The 19,343-nt window shown below is 49.6% G+C and overlaps 4 protein-coding genes across 4 annotated transcripts; 2 read left to right on the top strand and 2 right to left on the bottom strand.

Moving 5' to 3' along the window:
* Nucleotides 1-1,377, bottom strand: PFICI_02132 (uncharacterized protein; the record flags this gene model as incomplete). Its single annotated transcript, XM_007830713.1, has 3 exons — nt 1-243; nt 295-602; nt 663-1,377. The coding sequence occupies 3 exons, from the start codon at nt 1,375-1,377 to the stop codon at nt 1-3; spliced, it is 1,266 nt and encodes a 421-aa protein (XP_007828904.1).
* A 1,995-nt stretch (nt 1,378-3,372) lies between these two features.
* PFICI_02133 (uncharacterized protein) lies at nt 3,373-4,557 on the bottom strand (the record flags this gene model as incomplete). Its single annotated transcript, XM_007830714.1, has 3 exons — nt 3,373-3,422; nt 3,475-4,357; nt 4,420-4,557. 3 exons carry the CDS (start codon nt 4,555-4,557, stop codon nt 3,373-3,375), a joined length of 1,071 nt encoding a protein of 356 aa, XP_007828905.1.
* A 639-nt stretch (nt 4,558-5,196) lies between these two features.
* On the top strand, nt 5,197-5,969 carry PFICI_02134 (Trafficking protein particle complex subunit BET3; the record flags this gene model as incomplete). The annotated part of the gene is made up of 4 exons (XM_007830715.1): nt 5,197-5,231; nt 5,295-5,303; nt 5,357-5,579; nt 5,658-5,969. The coding sequence occupies 4 exons, from the start codon at nt 5,197-5,199 to the stop codon at nt 5,967-5,969; spliced, it is 579 nt and encodes a 192-aa protein (XP_007828906.1).
* Nucleotides 5,970-10,617: 4,648 nt separating this feature from the next.
* PFICI_02135 (uncharacterized protein) lies at nt 10,618-13,289 on the top strand (the record flags this gene model as incomplete). The annotated part of the gene is made up of 5 exons (XM_007830716.1): nt 10,618-11,100; nt 11,167-11,330; nt 11,387-11,615; nt 11,716-12,756; nt 12,816-13,289. 5 exons carry the CDS (start codon nt 10,618-10,620, stop codon nt 13,287-13,289), a joined length of 2,391 nt encoding a protein of 796 aa, XP_007828907.1.
* Between the last annotated feature and the right edge of the window lie 6,054 nt (nt 13,290-19,343).

Below are 19,343 nucleotides of genomic sequence, written 5' to 3' on the forward strand. Positions count from 1 at the left end.
TCAGACATCCGGTGCATGCTGTAGTCTCCCTGCTTCCGAGGGATGAGGAGGAAGTGACACATTGCTCACTAGCATATCTGATAAAGGCGCCATTGATCTTGGTCGGGCTTCGACTACATATTCTATGCCGTCGTCTGAAATATACGATGGTGGCCTATTTGCTGTTGCTGGACGAGCGGTTGTATCAGCACTTGAAGGGGGCTCGTCGTTGCGCTGCCAATAGATACGATTTGGGTCGACGCGCTAGATTCTGTAAGTATGCGCATCTGATGATCATTGACTTGACAAACATACCACACTTTCTCTCCAGAGACCATATGCAGGCGGTTGCAGCTTTGTTGTCTCACTTTCCAGGCCTGCTGCTTCTTCGTCTCGAGCCAGGAGAACACGAATTGGTCGTCTAGGCACAGCGTAACCGCCGGGGCCGAACATCTCCGGCAGACGGGCTCTATTCTCATCGTCATCAGATCTTGGCTTTACGATCAGCATACAGAGCCGGATCAGACCGTGGCAGAAAAAGATGGTTACGAAGAGGATGATCAAAATCAGCAAGATGGTGAATTCGCTGTTGTTGATGTTCTTCGTCACGCTGAGTGCAAGATCTGTGGCAAACGAGATGAGTATACGCCTCCGAGCTGAAATTTTGAGAGTTCAAGACTTACATATTGCTAGCATCAGGAGTAAGAACATGCCTGACACGAAACATCTCAAGATCTGAGACCGAATACGGCGACTTTGAATCCATGGAAAGCAGAATAAAAATCTCTGGGGCTTTGCTCCCCGCTCCGATCGCGCGTGGTCATCGCCACGCCTTCCAGGGGCTCTGGATCCAGCGACATCTGTGAGGTGCATTTCGGCGCGCTGCCGCCCCCTAAATAAACGTCTTCCCTGCCTATGGCTGGACTCTGACCCTTCAATTGTCGACCGCATCTCGACATCTGCTGTAGGCCGTTCCGTGCGTGGTCTCTGGAATGAGGCGCGCGATCCATCTTCGGTGCCATCGGGCGTGCTTTCGCGAGCACGCGGTTGTCTTGATCCATTGTGCGTTCGGGTGCGCGCAATGTTGGGAATTGCAAGGCGAGCAGATGGGATAGAGGGGAGACCAAGATGAAGCCTCGATGTTTTCCGGCTCCCGTCGGCGCGAAGGTCCACGTTTGTTCTGGTGACGCTACGGGCACCTTCTTGAGACCTAGCTGGGCTGATGAAAGATAATCGAGGCCTGAGGCGAGTCCAACGTGTTTGCCCTTGCTCTTGTCCATTATTGTGGCCAGCCTCTCGTCCCTGTGGCACTTCGGATGTGCGGCCTTGCTCCAGATCTATTCTGTGCTCCCCGGGCAAATCGCCTTGATGATTCATTCTTGAACGAAGAAAGTCCATCTTGGAAAAACCTGCACTTTTCTACCTAGCTTCACCAACGATTCACAGACATATTCTGGCACAAGCTAGTCGAAGGAACTGGAAAGCAACAAGGACCACGGAAATGTTGCTGTCGCCTGAAGAAAGCTGAAGGAATCAATGTGGATGATGCACCCAGTCGCCCAATCCGATCACTCTCTACACCCTAATGGGTACCGCGACAAATCGCGTTTGTGGCTGCCTGAGTCGAGCCCTTGCCTAACAGGCCTCTGCCAAGTGGTTGCTGAACAAGATATCTTAGGGTCGGAATGTAGCACTTATTGTAAGTTGGTCGGTCGTCCGTCGAGGTGCCAGACGAATCAAGTGGCGGGCCGGCACGGATATTGTTGCTTATATTAAGACGAATAGAGTACGTTGGCCAGTCAAAAGGTGAGAGAATCGGCCGCGTAACGGGCTACCTGAGCCCGTGCCTGTTTGGGATACTGAGCGAGGGAATAGAAGAATAAAAATTTATTTGCAAGGAGCGCTTAACGACATGAATAAGAAAGCTTATGGACTCGCATAAGATCGCACGAGGAATGAAAACAAATAACTAGGAGGGTATGATGCGTAAAGGACGAGAAGGCAATGGCTCACATGTTACTGACTGAGCAGTGTCGTGAGTGGAGGAGGGGCCAAGGAGTGCACGAGACACCATGGAAGGTTGTTTGGACGTCTTGATAAATGGAAGGTAGTGGCTTCTGCGACGACGACACAGACGCAGCCACGAATCTTCAGGGTCGCGCTCGACGTCTCATCAGAGCCCCATGTAACTGCGTCTGCAGAGGGGCTAAATTTCCAGTGCGAGGACAGTAAGGCTTGTGATGGATTCTTGGGTCCTCTTGAGGCAGATCTTTTGCCGCACGAGCTGCCTGTCGCACACCTCTAGCATCCCAACGGCCACCAGAGCCAGACAGACACACAGTGAGGTAGTATGCCCATTTGCGCTGCAGAATCCAATCATCTCAGCTGGGACAGAGAGAGGCAGGAGTCAATATCTGGGGGTTCCGGAACCCCTGAATTCGCAAAAGATACAGAACCACATCATCTTGGGACCAATAGGACGGGACTCATACTGAAAGTGATGGCTTCTCTGACGGCGGAAACTCGAGCATGAGACGCGATGCAGGGGATCAAGTGTTTCGGATTGGCTACCGAGGGACTATCCTGGAGGACTAGTAGCCGCCGCTTTGCCAGATAGGGAAATACCTGGGCGCGGGTGGGCTAAGCCTCAAAGTGCTTTGGGTCAAGGTCCAGTTTGATGTTGATTCACGACCCAGAGAGCAGAATGGACCCCCAACCATGCACTGGGCATGATAGAGAAAACCACATAATTTTGAAATGTGAATACATTTACAAGCACTGTCACGAACTATCTTTTGTCGTTACTTGCTACTTATCATTGTGCGATCAACGATGTGTTTCTGTCCAGATACAAGGCAATTCTCGATACTGAGGAACATGCCAGTGCATCTCGGAATACCGTACAATGCCAGGGGGTGAACGCACTGAACCGTCATCTCAGCATTGGACTTGTCGAATCGGTCACCAGTGCCGTCAACCAAGTCAATGTCTTCCGAAATTCCCCAGGTCCACCCCAGGCTCGCTACAACAGCTAAGGAAGACCCTACTTCTAGCTGGTGGAGAACGAAGCTCTCGATTTATTGGTATCTGGAGATTGGTGGAAAAACAAGCCTGTTCTTCACATCAATGACTTCTTGAACGTTTGGCAGTTTGATTGCTCACTACCGCTGTCGTCCCAATCCATTGCGATGCGCACAGCGGGCGCGATCAAAAGACGCTTACATCACAGAATTGATCTTGTCACTTTGACGTTAACGTCGCTCGGTGTCAATAGCACCATCTTGGCATAGCTGACTCCCTTGGAGTGGAAATAGGCTCATTGCCGGCCCTCGTGGACTCAGCCACCAAACATCTTGAGAGGTCAAAAAGCGCAGGAAATCATACAAAGCGAGCTCATCGCAGCTCGCCCAACAAGATTCGGCGGTCAGACGACGCAGAGAGGACTGTGGATTTGTTAGAAATGAAAAGTACTGATTATGAGAAAGGTCAACTTACTGATCGGCTCTTCGCTTGGCGCGAACTCTGCGCAATTTACCGTGCCCTTATGACCTGGGAGCTTGTACAGCAGTTTGCCGTTGTCACTGGACCAGATGACCACGGTTCCATCACCACCAGGGGCAGCGATCTGTTTACCGTTCTTGTCCCAGCTAGCCCGCATCAGATTCTTTTCAATCCCGGCTTGTGCACCATCGAAAGTGCGAATGTGTCTTTCTGTAGGTGCAAAAGGTCGAATGTCCCAAGTCTTGGCGGTCGAGTCGTGCGAGTATGACAGCAAAGATTGAGCATCCGGAGAGACACGCAAACTGGTGATGGTATCGTTGTGGCCCAGCATTGAGTATACGACAGCCTTCTTCCGCAAGTCCCAAACTTTGATGTCGTTGTCAATTCCTCCAGAGTAGATCTCATTTCCAGCTTCAGACACTGCCACAGCGGTGATGGGGAACTCTGTCTCAATGTAGTCGGAGGCATTCTTCGTCCGTGGATCCCATATTCCAATGGTGCCGTCGTCGCTACCACTAAAGAGTATTTCTTCGCCTCGCTTTGTGATGTCCATTGCATTGATAATCTCCTCATGGCCGATGTACCGCCGTATCCGTTGGCCCGATGTCAAATCCCAACTTGCGAGGTGCATATCGGCGGATGCGGAGAAGAGAATAGAGGAGTCTCGGGACCATTGAAGGTCTAATACCGCGCCACGATGACCATTCAAAACACCGTAGTTCTCACAGTCGTGATGGGACCGCCACAAAAGTATACTGCGGTCCATGGACCCTGTTGCAACGAGGTTGCCGGTGGGATCAAATCGTGCGGAAAAGACTTCGCCAGCATGGCCAGTGAGTTCCATCACCGGAGCGTCGAGGCTACTCGTTCGGGGAGCCTAATTACACAAGTCTGTCAGTTTGAACGTAGACACCCTCCGTGCAAAGAAAAAAAACCTACAGATTGAATCAAAGCACCACTTGAAGAAGCGTCGCGACGAGCCAATGCAGTACTAACTCCCACATTCTGTCTCTTGACAATCATCTGTCCAGCCGCGCCTGTATCGTCAGACGGGCGGCGGGGGCGCTTCTCGGCCATGATACTTTTTAGTTGAAGAAGTCGCGTCGTGTGTACGATTATTCTCTCTGAGGTGGTTAGATAAGGTGAGGCGGCTAGAATTGTCAGGGCCGGTGGAGGTTGAAGTCAATGACTAGGTAACTGCGTGTCAAGCCAATGGGTTGCCAATGCTGAAGCTATCACCAAGGCCATCTACTGCATCCAATTGGATCCATTTCACGACCTCGGGACTAGCTCAAGAAAATGGGTCGGTGCTAGCAATGTTCCGGGCCGAAGGAGTGACGTCGGAGCTAGAAGCTTGAAAGCACCGACCCGTGGACCTTGCGGACAGAGTGGACCCTAGATACATGGATGTCACGTAGACTGTAGAGCCCCACCAGAAGTTCACCGCCTTGCCAAATGTCTACCTCTCAGCTCTATGATTCTGCCGTCCCTATCGGCATGCGCTCCATAGATCCATGTGTAGCGCTCAAAGGAGGCCCAGCTTGCGCATAAGGAGCATTCGGTTCAATTACATTTTCCACAACAATCCTTCAAACCCGCGACCAGGCAGCACGCACATAATACATGATTGGTTGAAGTGCCATCAAAGATACGCAAAAATCACCTTCTTCTTAATGGTCTGATCAACAGTCCTGTCCGTGGGCTCGATTATCGAGCATGTCAGCAAGCAAGGCTGCCCGTGTGGGCGAGGAGTACGTCTAGCAATCGGCCGACTGAACTTGAGACTGGAGAGCTGACACAATGACAACAACCAGGATCTGGAAGTAAGAATTACTCACGGACTGCCACGAATCGCTTGTTCTGACCACATACGTAGAGGCCGAATCGACAAGGTCAACGCCGAGTTAGTGACCCTCACGTACGGCACCATTGTCGCTCAGTTATGCAAAGACTTCGAATCCGACTACGTCGAGGTCAACAAGCAACTCGATCGAATGGGCTACAATATTGGCCTGCGCTTGATTGAAGATTATCTTGCAAAGTCAAACACGATGCGCCGATGTTCGAATTTCCGCGAGACCGCCGAGATGATAGCAAAGGTGCGCATGTTTCCGCGCCCATATTTCTGCTGTACTGCGAATGGAGGGACCTGTCCTGCTAACACTGACGGCGCCTAGGTTGGCTTCAAGATCTTTCTCAACATTACGCCCACCATCACGAACTGGACAAACGACAACAAGCAATTCTCACTAGTCTTTGAGGAGAACCCGCTGGCCGACTTTGTAGAGTTACCAGATGACGGCAGAGCCCAAGATGAGCTCTGGTACTCAAACATTTTTTGTGGCGTACTTCGTGGAGCTTTGGAGATGGTCCAGATGCAGGTCGAAGCACATTTTATCAGTGACATATTGAGGGGCAATGATACTACCGAGATGCGGATCAGCTTGATCAGGTATATCGATGATGAACTGCCGCCCGAGGATGATTAAGAACACGATATTATGGGTAGATGATGTATACGACTTAGTTACGGCAATGAGGGCAACGTCGGCTCTACACTGAGCCAGGAGTGAACGCCGACGGGCCTTGAAATCTATTCAATTCCCTGAACAACATTTGGCTTGCCGGCACTGCACCGGGGTCAAGAGGGGAGATGCGATCGCATGACTGCTTGAATATGTAGCTCGCATGCCCTGAATCGCTTCTACAATCACGTCTGGGGATGCATCTCAGGACCTTGAAGACTAGCTGTTGTTTGTATGCACTCATGACCGCGAGACCTGTGAGATATGATATTTCCAACGAATCTGATTTTATATCTTCCGAGGTCGCATCTTCGCACGGCTTCGCCCGTCGCAAGCGTACCTATGCTCTTGCCAGAGCGTAAAAGATGGACATTACCCATCATTCCCAATCATCGAATAGACAATCAGAGCCAAAAGGGACCTGTCAAAATAGGCCAACTTGTTGAACATGTACTGGCTGGGTAAGTAAATGACGTGGGATACCTTGGGACATGACTCGGCAGCATCCAGATGTTGTGCACACTTGCCTCGGCGCTGGTGTCGGGTTCGTGTTGGTTTATAGAACTGATCTTTTGATATCTAGATTCCAATGACTTGCTCCATTTTACATGTACTGACTGAGGATGTGCATCTGTCCACCCGGCTGAAATGATTAACAGATTTCGAAAATTCCATCTAAATGCTTCCTAGAGAAATCGGAGCCCTTGGTCCATTTGTGGCAACGCTGCGACGTTAATTACTCAATATAGCCCATCTCTCTAAAGTAGAGATTAATGATTGATGACCATAAAGTATGAAGCCATCATGCGTGGATGTTCATTATCCTACATGAAGTAGATTTATAATTTGGAGGGGGGAAGGATGTAAACAAAGCCACCTGTTGTAGTCAAGTACCAGATGGTGCCTTGTCATGCAAAAACCCGGGATTGCATACTGACCCTTGAAGAATAGTAGTCAAGCAGGGTTGACGCGACATGCTCGACATGTGGATAGCTCGCGAGTTCGTTGCTGATCTTCTCTCCATATTTGGGTCGCTTTTCTGCAACAGGCAGACAGGGTTGCAGTAGCTAGCTGCCAGCTATGAAAAAAGTGGAATATCGTATCTCAAAGTTATCTAGGTATCTATAGAACTCGGGTTTTCTACGCCATTGACTGAATTCCAATTCAAAATGGCATCGCATCACAAGTAATCGTTTTCTGTCCATTCTTCAAAGAGGGTATACCTACATAGATGCCCAGGTCCGCGAGGGAACAATGCCTGCAACTACAGATAGGCATAAAGGTATTGTCATTGAGGCTTTGGGTCACTCTAGAACCATCATCTAGGAACTGGTACCCATTTTATTTATATAATTTATACACAGGCTTGACAATAACTGTTGATCACATGGCTGTGGTTTATAATATTGAAATATTCTAGTATTCTCATATTACCAGAGGCTTGAAGAACAAGAAGTTGGTGGTCAGACAACTTACGACGCAGCACAGTACGGAGTCCTTGGCGGCTCAATTTACTTCGTCTGGACTTTGTACATGGCCAAGACGCGGCCACACAAGCACCAGACTTCACTCGCCATTTTCTTTTCTTTTCTATTCCTACACAAAATACCTCTTGCAAATTGTGGCCATTTACGAGTCTCTACTCACTCCAAGTAATACAAATTCAAGCGTAAAAATCCATCTACTGCTGACACAGCGCTGTGTTGTCCGGATGTCAGTTGGTCAGCCATAGTCAGCTTGACCATTCAATTTGGTGCCGTGCCAAGCCGGAAGTTGATGCCTTAGCGGCCTTACCAGCCTTATTTTTGGAGAAATCGTGCTCAAAGATACGCAGAGCCGCCGTCCCGCACAGCTGTCTCGAAGCTCAAGGAAGAAAAGGAGCCGCCACAGCTTTCAACTTCCCCCGAAAATCCGTTCTGAAATATGCGCGTGCTCAAGAAAACCCGCCCATCTGGACGATTTCTTGGGCTGCATGGCATCGCGCCGCAGCGACCCCATCTGTCTCAGGAAAAGCTACCGACCACCAGCCCGTTGACGTCCCCAAGCACCCTCCATCGATCTGCCTATTCATATTCCTCTTCTACCTACACTAAGAATTAGATACTACTATAAAATGGCCAGGACTCGGTACATATTGACATTGATATAGTCCCGCCTCTGCAACCATTTGAACTAGGTGCTCATTTGATGCATGCTTTGCGTGCTAAAATGCTGATAAATTGCCCCTTTATGAATTGATTTATTTAATTCGTATTTTGCAAAATCATCGCGGCTCCCGCAAATTTGGGCAGTGTTTTATCCTCGATTCTGTAGACTGTTTTCTCCAGCCTTAAGTAAGCAAAATGCTGTCTCGACTAAAAATAATACCCGCCTTCGATTAACCCATGGATGTGTTTACTGCTAGCACCATTTCGTGCCAGTCTACGGAGCTTGATAAGTGTTTAATTTTCTATGTTTTCTCAAGTTGTTCCAGCTTGAAATATATCACAAGCGTGAATATTATCATTAAGAATACGCAAGCATGCGGAATTTTATGTGTCTAGCATGGGGAAATGTCTTATATTGTGACTCGACCTCTAGAAGAAGCAAATGATTCCACAAACTGATGATTTGCTGCTGGTCTCATGCTGCGGCTTTGTCCTTTATTGTCAATGCCCATTCCCGCAGGCCTGAATCTGGCTTCATTGAATGTTTACCTAGTTACATTTTGCATTGAATTTGATTTTGTCCTTTCTAGCCTTGAAATGAACTGGAATTGCAAATCAAAGATCATCTGGTATGCAAAAAAAACCATGCACAAATATTACAAGAAAACAACGTACCTGACTATATCACGGACGACAATTAAGTATAAACGAAAACATGATACATGTAAATAGGTGAATTTCAATCCACATGCAAGTACAGAGTGGTCAATGTTATTTAACAGTTCTTTTCTCCAACCTCTGTGGCAATAGCTACTACTCGTCCCTACATTCAGGCACCCAAGTTGAGGTTTCTAGGTACTATGGGTAATGTACTATAGGTAGGCAGGGAGGTAAGACCCCTCTGTACTTTGGGGCACTAGCTGGTTTCTGCAGCGCTCAAGTGCTTGTGAGGTCGGTGTTTCTAGGTTTTCGTACCTACCTTGTAGGCCAGTTTTGCCCCCAACCATACATTAGTTCTGTGCCTTGTAGGCTGCAACCGAAAGGTGTTGGTTGCCAGCTGCGTGGACTCATGGTATCCCGCCGGTCTGAGATCTATGGCTCCTGGAGCCCACCCATGGACACAAGCTCTCTCTTCCTCCCCCAAAGACTGCCGGCGCTTCGTTCCATCGCGATCATCCCTCTTCCTCTCTTCCCACAGACCCTCCCGCCATCGTCACTCTTGTCGATGAAACTGCGACAATCTTTTGAGTTGAAATATCGACTTTCAACTTTCGGATTCCGACCTTGCTCGCAGTCGACCAGCTCATGAGTGATAAATTCACCACATTATCCTCATCCTTGTGGTCATCACCTCCGTATCTCCCCGTTACCGTGCCTGTTAAAGTCGGAAATTACCTAAATCGTCCGGCTCCAACGCGATTCTGGAACAACCTGGACCATTTTACCTACCTACTTGCCGCTTACCTAGGTATTCGTCAACTCAGCACAGCATCAAAGCTGCTGCATCGCGCATACGTTTAACAGACGTCGTCGCTGTTCCTCACTTTTCTTATTCCTCTCCTCCTCTCGTAATCGCGCCGCTCCCTTCCTGCGCAATCCAGGTTGGACTAGTCGTCGGGTCTCTCTGTCTGGACCGAACTGGGGTGGACTGGGATCTCGATTTGATTCAGCAGCTGGGTTGTCGACTTTTGGCGTTTTCGCTGCTCAGGTCGCTTTTCGCCGCGATCCCCGACATCCTACCCGTTCAGCGTCTCCCTCCTCTACAATCGCGACGGCTGCTGTTGCTTCTGCATTCCCCTAGTCGCTCGTATTTCCTTTTCTTTTACCACGTCTTCATTTCAGGTGCAGGTGCATCATAATCACGAAGAAATTCTCGCACGGCGTCGCGTATGCTCGTCTGGGGATTTCATCTGTTACCCCTTAGTTGCCCTTCGATTGCAACTGTACCATCCCGTCCCACCAGCCACTTTGCATTGACTCAATTCGCGCTTGAGGCCTCTGGCGTACCAGTCCTTCTCGTCTCATACAACCGTGCTTGAGGTCATCTAGACTCGTCGCGCCGTCTCATCATTGGCGATTAGATCAATCTATTTCAAAAGCTCTTTTGCCAGCGTCGCCTCATCGGAAACAACGCGCCTGGTTTCAGTCCTTCCCCTCGAGCGACAAGCGACTATCCGAGAAAAACTGATTACACGTCCCCTTTTGTTTGTGTCGGCGCCCGCTGTGGCTCACCGAGACAAGCCCACCCACCGGGATATTTTTTTTTTTTACAACACGTCGCGTTGTGACCGCGAGAGCAGCCAACCGGCCATCGTCTCCGAGCTGGCTTTTTTGCGCCCCATCATCAGCTTCAAAACTCGCGTCCGCGCGGCAACGGTCGTCGACCTCTCACAACTAGCTCCATCAACCTCGACGACTGATCCCATCCGAACCTACGCAGACCTTGTCTGCTCGCCACCATAACCATGAACAACGTCAACATGGCCAACATGAACGCCATGGCTGGCCAGGTAGCCGGCGCTATGCCCATGCCCATGAATAATGGCATTATGCCCACCGCAGCGCAGCAAATGCCGCAGTCCCAGACACAAACACACAGGAATATGCTCAACACATATATCTATGATTATTTTCTCAAGGAGGGGCTCTACGACGTTGCTCGTGCTATGCTCAACAGCGAACAGCCGATCCAAGTCCAACTACAGAAGGACAGCCCTGGCCGTCGCGAGAACGGCCTGGGCAATAACGCTGGCGACGATCCCATGGATACCGACAGCAAGGACGACATGGAGAAGCGCCCTGCTGACTTGCCCGTAGCTAACATTCCGATCTCGTCAGAATCTTGTTTTCTTTACGAGTGGTTTGGGCTGTTTTGGGAGATGCTAAATGGTCATCGGTTAAAGCCTGGCGGCAACACCCAAGTGAATACATATATTCAGCACACTCAGGTCAGTTTTCTTGATTCTACAAATCAAAACCGAGTATTCGCTTCTTGATACTGACTTCGACTCTAGCAACAGAACCGGCTGAAGCAAAGTCAGCAGCAGGAAATGCTCCGACAGATGCGCCCCGATCAGATGCAATTCAACCCTGCCATGATGCGCAACATGCCCAACGGCATGCAGATGGCGAATAAGAACAACCTTGCCAGGACTGCCATGGCGAACAACCAAAACAAGTAAGTTCGCATGGAATATATATGACCGATATGTTGACTGACATACCATGAAAAAGCCCCCAAGCTATGGCCATGATGCAGCAGCAAGCCAAACAGAACCCCATGCAACGCGATCCCTCGGATATGGATGGCAACCGCCGACCGGCATCCCCCGGGTCAAACGATAATGCACCGTCACCCAGCAAGAGGCCAAGGTTGGAAGGTCAGGCCCCTTTCAACCAACCACAACCGGGCATGATGCCTAATGGACGGCCTCAACAGCAAGGAATGCCGGGTCAACCAGGGGTAGGTTTTTGGAAATCATCCTGCACAAATGATGCGAGCGCAAGCCGCCGTCAAGTTGCTACTCCCGTAGAACACTCCAAAGTTACTAACTTTGAAACAGTTCCAGAATTTCGCCAACCAGCCGCCTGGCGCTCAAAAGAACCCCATCGCCACGTACTCTCAGAACTTGCAGCAACACCATGGTCAACAGATGCCTAACAAGGCCATGACAAACCCCGGCCCTCAAGGCCAGGGCTCTCCCATGATGCAGCCTGGTCCCAACGCAGCTGATATTAGCAGCCTTTACAACGCCAACGAGTTCCCAGCAGGCGGCATAAGACCTGGCGCACCTGGTAACGGGCAGGGCGGCGGCAGCAATCACGCCCTGCAAGATTATCAGATGCAACTGATGCTCCTGGAACAGCAAAACAAGAAGCGGCTCATGATGGCTCGGCAGGAACAGGACAGCATGGGCAGCATGCCTCGAGGCGATGGGCCAGCCGGCCCCGGAGGACCTGGAGGACCTCCTGGACCTAACGGCCAAGCCTTCCCGGACACGTCTCCCCAGGGAGCCCGCGCAGGCGCCTCTCCCAATCCAAGTGAGCAGATGAAGCGAGGCACACCGCAGATGAATCACGCCGGCATTCCATCGCCACTACCCGAGGGAGCGCAATCCAGAGGCTCTCCCAACCCCATGAATTTCATGCAGGGCGGCAACATGGACCCGAGCATGGCTGGAAACCAGGCTGCCTTCTTCAAAAACATGAATGGTATGGACCCGAACATGGTCAACGCTGCCCACATGGGCGGAGGCATGCGGCCACCACCAAGCTCCCACCCGAACCAACCCTTCAATGGCCAAGTCAACCCACAAATGATGGCAGCCAGACAAGTTCAGGGAGGTCAGGCGGGCCCCAACCAGATGCAATGGCAGGGCGGTCCGAACGGCGCCATGATTCAAGGGCCTCAGGGACCTGTCCAGGGCACCCCTCAGCAGCGAGCTGCTCAGATGCCGCCGCCGTCCGCACCTGGTCCAGGTGGTAATCCTGCCAATGGCCGCACTCAGCCTTCGTCGCCGGCAACCAGCAACGCGGCTCCCCCTACGCCACAACAATCTACCAAGGCAAACCCCAAGAAGAAGGACACAAAGAATACCAAGAAGGTAAGTTTAGTACCAGCGGTTCTTGTTTTGCCTGTGCAGAGCTGATATACTAATGTCAGGGTGCCGCCGCGAAGAAGTCGAATGCCAACACCGGCGCAACACCAGCTGCAGAAGCATCACAGGATCAAGAGACTCCTACACCTGCAACTCCCATCACCCCGGCTAACCCTGCCGCAAATTTTGCCAAGAACGGACAGAATGCCGCAGCGCAACCGGTACCTAATGTGCAAACCTCTGCGCCGCCAGCTCCAGCTCCGGTCGCCCCACAGGCCCATCCGGATCCGAATGCCTTTAACATGGACAACGGCGGTTCAATGGTAAGTTTTGGCATTGCCTTTGGGAAGCCCGATACTAATTCCGACGTGAAGAGCTTCGAGATCAGCAATCTGGACTTTGCCAATCCGATCGATTCCGGAAACGTACTCCAGGACTTCGACTTCGACTCATTCCTGCATGATGGCGATGGTGGTGCAGACAGCTTTGACTTTACCAGCAACTTTGATATGCCAGGGGGTGAGATCACAACGGAGTAGACTGCGCCATTATTACAAGTCGGCAGCCTTTCAGGTTGATCAATGTCGAGCAATTCATTCCCCAAGGCGGTCAGAACTCCTTGGCCGGGCATCTCATGGCGTTCATTGGCTTTTGCACGCGGATCTGCAAATGGATCTCGCATTTATATCTTGTGGCTAGACATACTTGCACCTACAGACTGCGAGATTGTTATAATGTCACAAGGCGAACGAAAACACACGACTTCTATGGAACTCAAAAAATCACCATTTTCACAACTTATTCAACACCAACCAAAAAAATAATTCGCTTTCAGAGTAGATCGGCATACTTGTATTAGCCGGCCGTACATTATGCTTATACACAATTATGGCCACACACACACATCTTGCTGTAGTGCAATCAGCTCCATCTCGCTGTCAAGCGTTGAGGTTGGACTGGGCCATGTGGAGGTTTGGACACCGTTTCTTCACTGGCCGGGGTCGTCTCTGGCCAAGACCGGCTGTTACATCACAGACTTTGGTCGAGGCTACTGATACTGCCCACATGTCGCTGAAACCTACGCAGAAGATGATCCACTGCGCGTTTTGTTATATTGAAAAAGAAAATACCCAGCGTGTCACGCATTTTGACTTATCAGTCTTCACGCTGTTAATACATTATCACCCCTCGTGGCTTGGGTTTTTGGAGCCGATGAACTGGAATTTTTCTTTGTCTTGTTGATGGCATTTCGTCTGGTATTGGGGGACGATACTTTTCCTTGGCCAAAAGCTCTCGTTTTGGTTATGGCGCAATTCTGAGGAGCCGGGTAGGGGATGAGAAGAAGATCGAGAGTGACCACTGTCTCTCGTGTATATCATAGAGCAATATTGGACTCACTCGTGGCCAGAGTAGGGGGTTGGTAAGAGCTTAAGAGCTGTGGGATCCCAACGGAGTCTTGCGCTGTTGTTATTGGACGTGTCTCTTTACTTTCAGATCTGTTGCGAGTAGTCTTCAGATGGCAAATGACATGTTTTTGACGTCCTGAATTGATTTTTCTCTATCTTCATTATGGCATGATTAAACGTGAGCGAAGTTGTTTAATTTGAAATCAGTATTGCCCTTGGTTGGTTGTAAAAGATTTGTCTAGATACTTGCATCAATACTGGCTTGACTGATCTGGCCTTCACGTGTGGATTATTGAGTCCCTCCCTACCAAGTAGGTATGCAACTTCCACTTGCTCACGTGGTTGTCTTTTAGTGATTTGACTCCTGAGCGCATTGCTTCCGTGGCTTTTCAGCTCCTTATGGCGTCAAGGTATTATTAATGATTGACGGCTAGAATGGAAAATGCTCTATTTAGCTAGAGCATTTGACGATGGCCAGAAGGCTTTGAAATGCCTCATATTTTGAGCGCATCAAAGCTTTCCTACGACACATGGTGTAAGTGCCTTCGCAATAAGTGATTACCTTGAATATTACAGCCAGCACCATGGGAAAATACAATCAACCAGGTAAAAGTTTTCTTTGTGGGATGAACGAAGTAGTTCTCGAACCGATTGTCATGCCCAACTATTGAAAGTCATTCTCCTTGATGGTTCATCGGAACACACTCATTGCTGAGGTTAAGTGCCAGTGCCGATGTTTCCTTGATCAGGAATATGTGTTCAATTGAAAAGCAAAAAGAATTGCAAGTTGATGACAAAGTGATCAGCTGCCTTGGATGCAGATTGATGTTCAATAGATGAAGCGACTGTAAACGCATCCGCCTTCAAATCATTGTCCTAGCATTATCTTGCAAGAAAAAACTAGTCAAGTTACAGAGTAGTCATTGTGACTATTGGAGCCGTGTTGCCGAGTATCTGTTGCCCATAATATATTCATTACCAGCAGATAATGATATGGCTAGGACGTGGGCACAAAGTGGGTATGCATCATCATAATAGACCACGAGTTATTTTCATCCACCAACCTTTTGACCAAGAAAGCCATTACCAGATATCCGGCCCATCAGCAGTGACCCCGTGTTCAGTCAATCCAAAGATTGGGGTTACTGAAAATAAGGCAAACTATAGCTACCGATGCCAGCAGATTTGACTCAACACCAAGAGGAACCTCAGAAAGGAAAAAGGATATTGCTGCGGTCCTTTGAGACATCTCTTATTCACTTAACATTTCTACCAGGCAAGAACAAACTGTTTTACTATGACACAATCTGTAGTATCCTTCCAAACTGGACAAAGTTGGATTGTCGGCTCGGGACGCTCATCTTGCCTGAGAACTAGGCGTATAATAAGACAAGGCTGCAAGTTGTGATGAATACCCTGAGTTGGAAATGAGGTATAGTAGTAGTCCATATCAGCCACCCCGACCTCATGTCGGCCATGGATAGCACCAAAAGAACCAATTGTCAGTTGTTAAGAATGTCAATGCTGCAATCAATGCTAGACTAATAACATCATCGTGCACTTAAAGCAGCAAAAAACAGGGCTGATGTAATGATCGTTGAGACATTTGCTTCACCCGCTGCATTCAGCCTATTTTCATCGACATGATCTGTTTCGGCTCTACAAAAAGACTCAGTCTTGGCAGGCGGGCTGGTGAAGGCTTCAAGGGTTTTGATAGCAAGGATGGAGTCGAGTTACTGTGAGTATGCGTTGGCTTGCTGCTGTCTCATTACACTACCATGACTCTTACAGGCCTTGGCTCAACGACGTGGAGAATGCGACGTTTCTGTTGCAGGAGGGGAATTGTACCAATACAAGTATTGCATTTATTGTGTTTCCTCCATTATATTACAACATTGATCAATAGTATGGTAGATCGACCCCATGATGACATTGCAGTGTTTGCCACAGCCTCACAAGCATTCTTTCCCATGCAGGCTATATTGACATCCCATCCCATTCATGCGGTACCGTGGCATCGTTTGGCGAATCTAGCACGCCTCTGAAGAAAGTATGTGGGCAAATTAACCCTCAAAGATTATCAAAGAGAAGAGGAAATATAAGGATTGATAATGGTACGTAGTATACTCAGTACTACTTGGCAGCCGATCCACCGAGAACCAGCCATCAGCGCATTTATTTGTACTAATCGCGAACGCATAAATGTGGCGATATTACTCCCTCAAGGTCGACTGGCATCCAGTTGGTGTTGCCAAGAACTTCCCAATCAACAGGGAAATATGTGTCGATCTGTCGCTCTGGCCAGTGGGAGAGTGGGAGAGTGGGAGAGTGGGAGAGTGGCTGTGTGCAACCTGGGGCATTGAATTCTCCGTTACTACCACGAGAAGGGGATTGGGGGATGGCCAATCGACTAGATCACGTTTGATCTCCGTGGCTGGACCATTCTTGGGTCTCGCCATAGCTCCCGCATGGAGAACGGCGCCGAGCGATCAGCGCTCTTTCTTTGGTAGGCATGGTGACTCGCTCGGCAGCGGAACAGCGGCGGCGGCTTGGAGGGCTTTTTCGGCTATCATTTTAGCAAGGGTGTCTTGGGACGAAATACAGAGTAGTCATCGGGGTACACTGGTCACTTGAAAAGAAACACTTGAAGGAGTTGGCAAGTCGGCTCACAGCGGAAAGCAGTGAGCAAGAGGAGTGAAACACACAAGTTGCCCCAAACATGTGAGCGTTGAGAGCCAGCCATGTATCACTGACCCTCCGATACAAAAAGACGTTGCCGCCCAATGTCTTTTGGGAGCATTGAATACTTTGTACAAAAGTCAGTGTATGCAATGTGTGCCCCCGTGGTGTGTCACAATGTTGTGCGTTGGAACGTGTGCGCAGGTGAATTGGTGCCAGCGCAGCTTGACAAACCCCCATCAAAGCGCAAAATATCAACAGCTGTGCCTCGTCGACACGGTCGGGTACCTTAAACTAACCTATTCCGTACCCAGAGGAAGATAAGATGGTTCTTCCAGAAGAGCTTTTGCTCTGAGAGCTTGGCAGCGCTCTCTGATTTGTCGAAGGGGTTGCAGATGGGTAAAACCTGAAACGGCGTACCCCTGAGGCCATCACTGGTTCAGGCTTAACAGCTCCCCGTTGGTGGTGCACACGATTGAGGCCGCCACTGACCTGATCAAGTCCTCGGCATCAAGATTTCAACCAAAATTGGGCTGCTTTAATATCCTCTTGTCCCAAAGGCGCTGCAAAATAGACGTGGCACCTACGGCAGCAAATTCCACCAGACGCTAATGCTGCCAACTGAATCAGAGGTCTCTCGCTGTGCTGTGCTGCCTGTGCTGAAGCTGGTGTATCGCACCGAAAGACCGAGCAGGCAAGCCGCACAGCACAACAGGCCGAGTGCCATTATCTGAAAGCTACTGGCACCGATGGCGGTTGCCCGTCCGAAGCTGTCATGACCATTGATTGATCCCCAGCGATGGACCTTTTGCACAAGGATACAACATGGTACATGAGCAAGTGGCCGTTTTCTATTTTGGTGTCTACTAAGAGCGATCCTTTGGTTGAGAGCCTTGAAAAGTTGACGCGGACGTTGCCGCGCGCTGGCGGCCATTGCCAAGAAGGCTAGCGGATATCTATAGGGGCTGGATCACTGCTAAGCAGTAAACCGCCTGGAATTTTCTACCAGGTTATAGTGGACCTTGGCTACTTCAAAGTCATTCTTGGTGAGGAGGACAAGCGATGATAGAAAATCCATAAGTGACAAATATTATTCAAAGCTACTTAGGTAGGTACGGAAGTGGGCCAAGGATTTTGATTTTCCAAACAAGCTCTCAAGAGTTGCCCATACATATCCTCAAGATTCTGTCATTCACGGCTCATGTTTGCTTGTATGCATATCTGCAGGCAGGTAGGTAGCCTACTTGCCGTTTGTATACTCGACATCCACGTGGGCGGACCACTGCGTAAAGGTCGTGGACATACCCTAGGTAGGTATCATGTATTTCAGGTGATGTGGTCACCTCGCTGTGCCTACATTAGCTATGCGCTTGAATGTGCCAAATTGTGCTCCATGCTCAAGAAATGAGAGGGGGAGGCGGGTTGGGAGTTGATTCTCGCCATCCTTGCTGGAGATCAATGATTAGCCAGCCCAGCGAGCGCCGAGCCCATACCAGGTGGACCTTACCCAGCTACCGGTACGTACCTTGCCAACTAGACTACATCCACATGCCACCAAGTGGATGGGTGACACGCAGGTACCACTGAACAATCCAGAGGGGGGTGCAAGTTGTCAGCCAATTTACATGAAAAAGAAAGAAAAAACCATAAACCCAGAGATCAGGGGCCATGAGCCACAGAATCTGCTCTCCGACATACAGAACATCTACTCAAGCCTGCATATGCAGAGTAGACCTCGGACTCTTATCTCTCAGGAGGCATCCCTCAAGTGTTCAAAATGCAATGTCTCCTGCGTGGCCAACATGTTTCGATTCAGGTTTTGTTTCCTGCTTCACAACTTTGAGGTGTGAGCGCGCGCGCGAGCAACATGACGGGTGAGATCAGGTCCAGCTCTACACCAGAGAGTCGATGATGCATAAGATTCTACTCTTGATGTACATGCAAAATTTAACGATAAGCAGACGTGTCAACCCCTCGCCAAGCTGCGTGCATACCTTGATTATCCCATCTTTCGGCCTGGCTACACTTTGCCTTTGCAGGTACGCACCTACAGTAGGATTGATTGGTGGCTTAGCTGTGCTTTTAGCTGCCTGAATTCATGCCGGACCGTGGAGGAGGTTGCGCCAGAAGAACAAGCTTGTTTGCACTTGGACCAGTCATAATGCCAGAATAGCCATCCATTATCAACTTTCTTCTGGTGGCAGAAGCATAGAGGTATGTGAACTACCTTACCTAGTGCTGCTGTATGCATCAGCAACCGCAACAGCAGCATTCCGCTTCGGCATGCGGGCCAGGTACAAGCGCCACCATGTGTCTTGACTCTTGAGAGAGTGTGTCTTTATGGAATCCAAGGACTCTCGGGGAGCCACTTATCGACCACAGTCTAGTCCAGGTCCCCTGCTCCGCAGCACAGAAATGCTTTCCCACGAAGTTTCACCCATGCGTTTCCACAAAATATTTCCTGATCAGGCTGGTGATTTGTTGGCGGTTCCCTAAATTCTATTTCTC

This window comes from Pestalotiopsis fici (assembly GCF_000516985.1).
Source record: "Pestalotiopsis fici W106-1 unplaced genomic scaffold PFICI_Scf_2, whole genome shotgun sequence".
Taxonomy (NCBI): Eukaryota; Fungi; Ascomycota; class Sordariomycetes; order Amphisphaeriales; family Sporocadaceae; genus Pestalotiopsis; species Pestalotiopsis fici.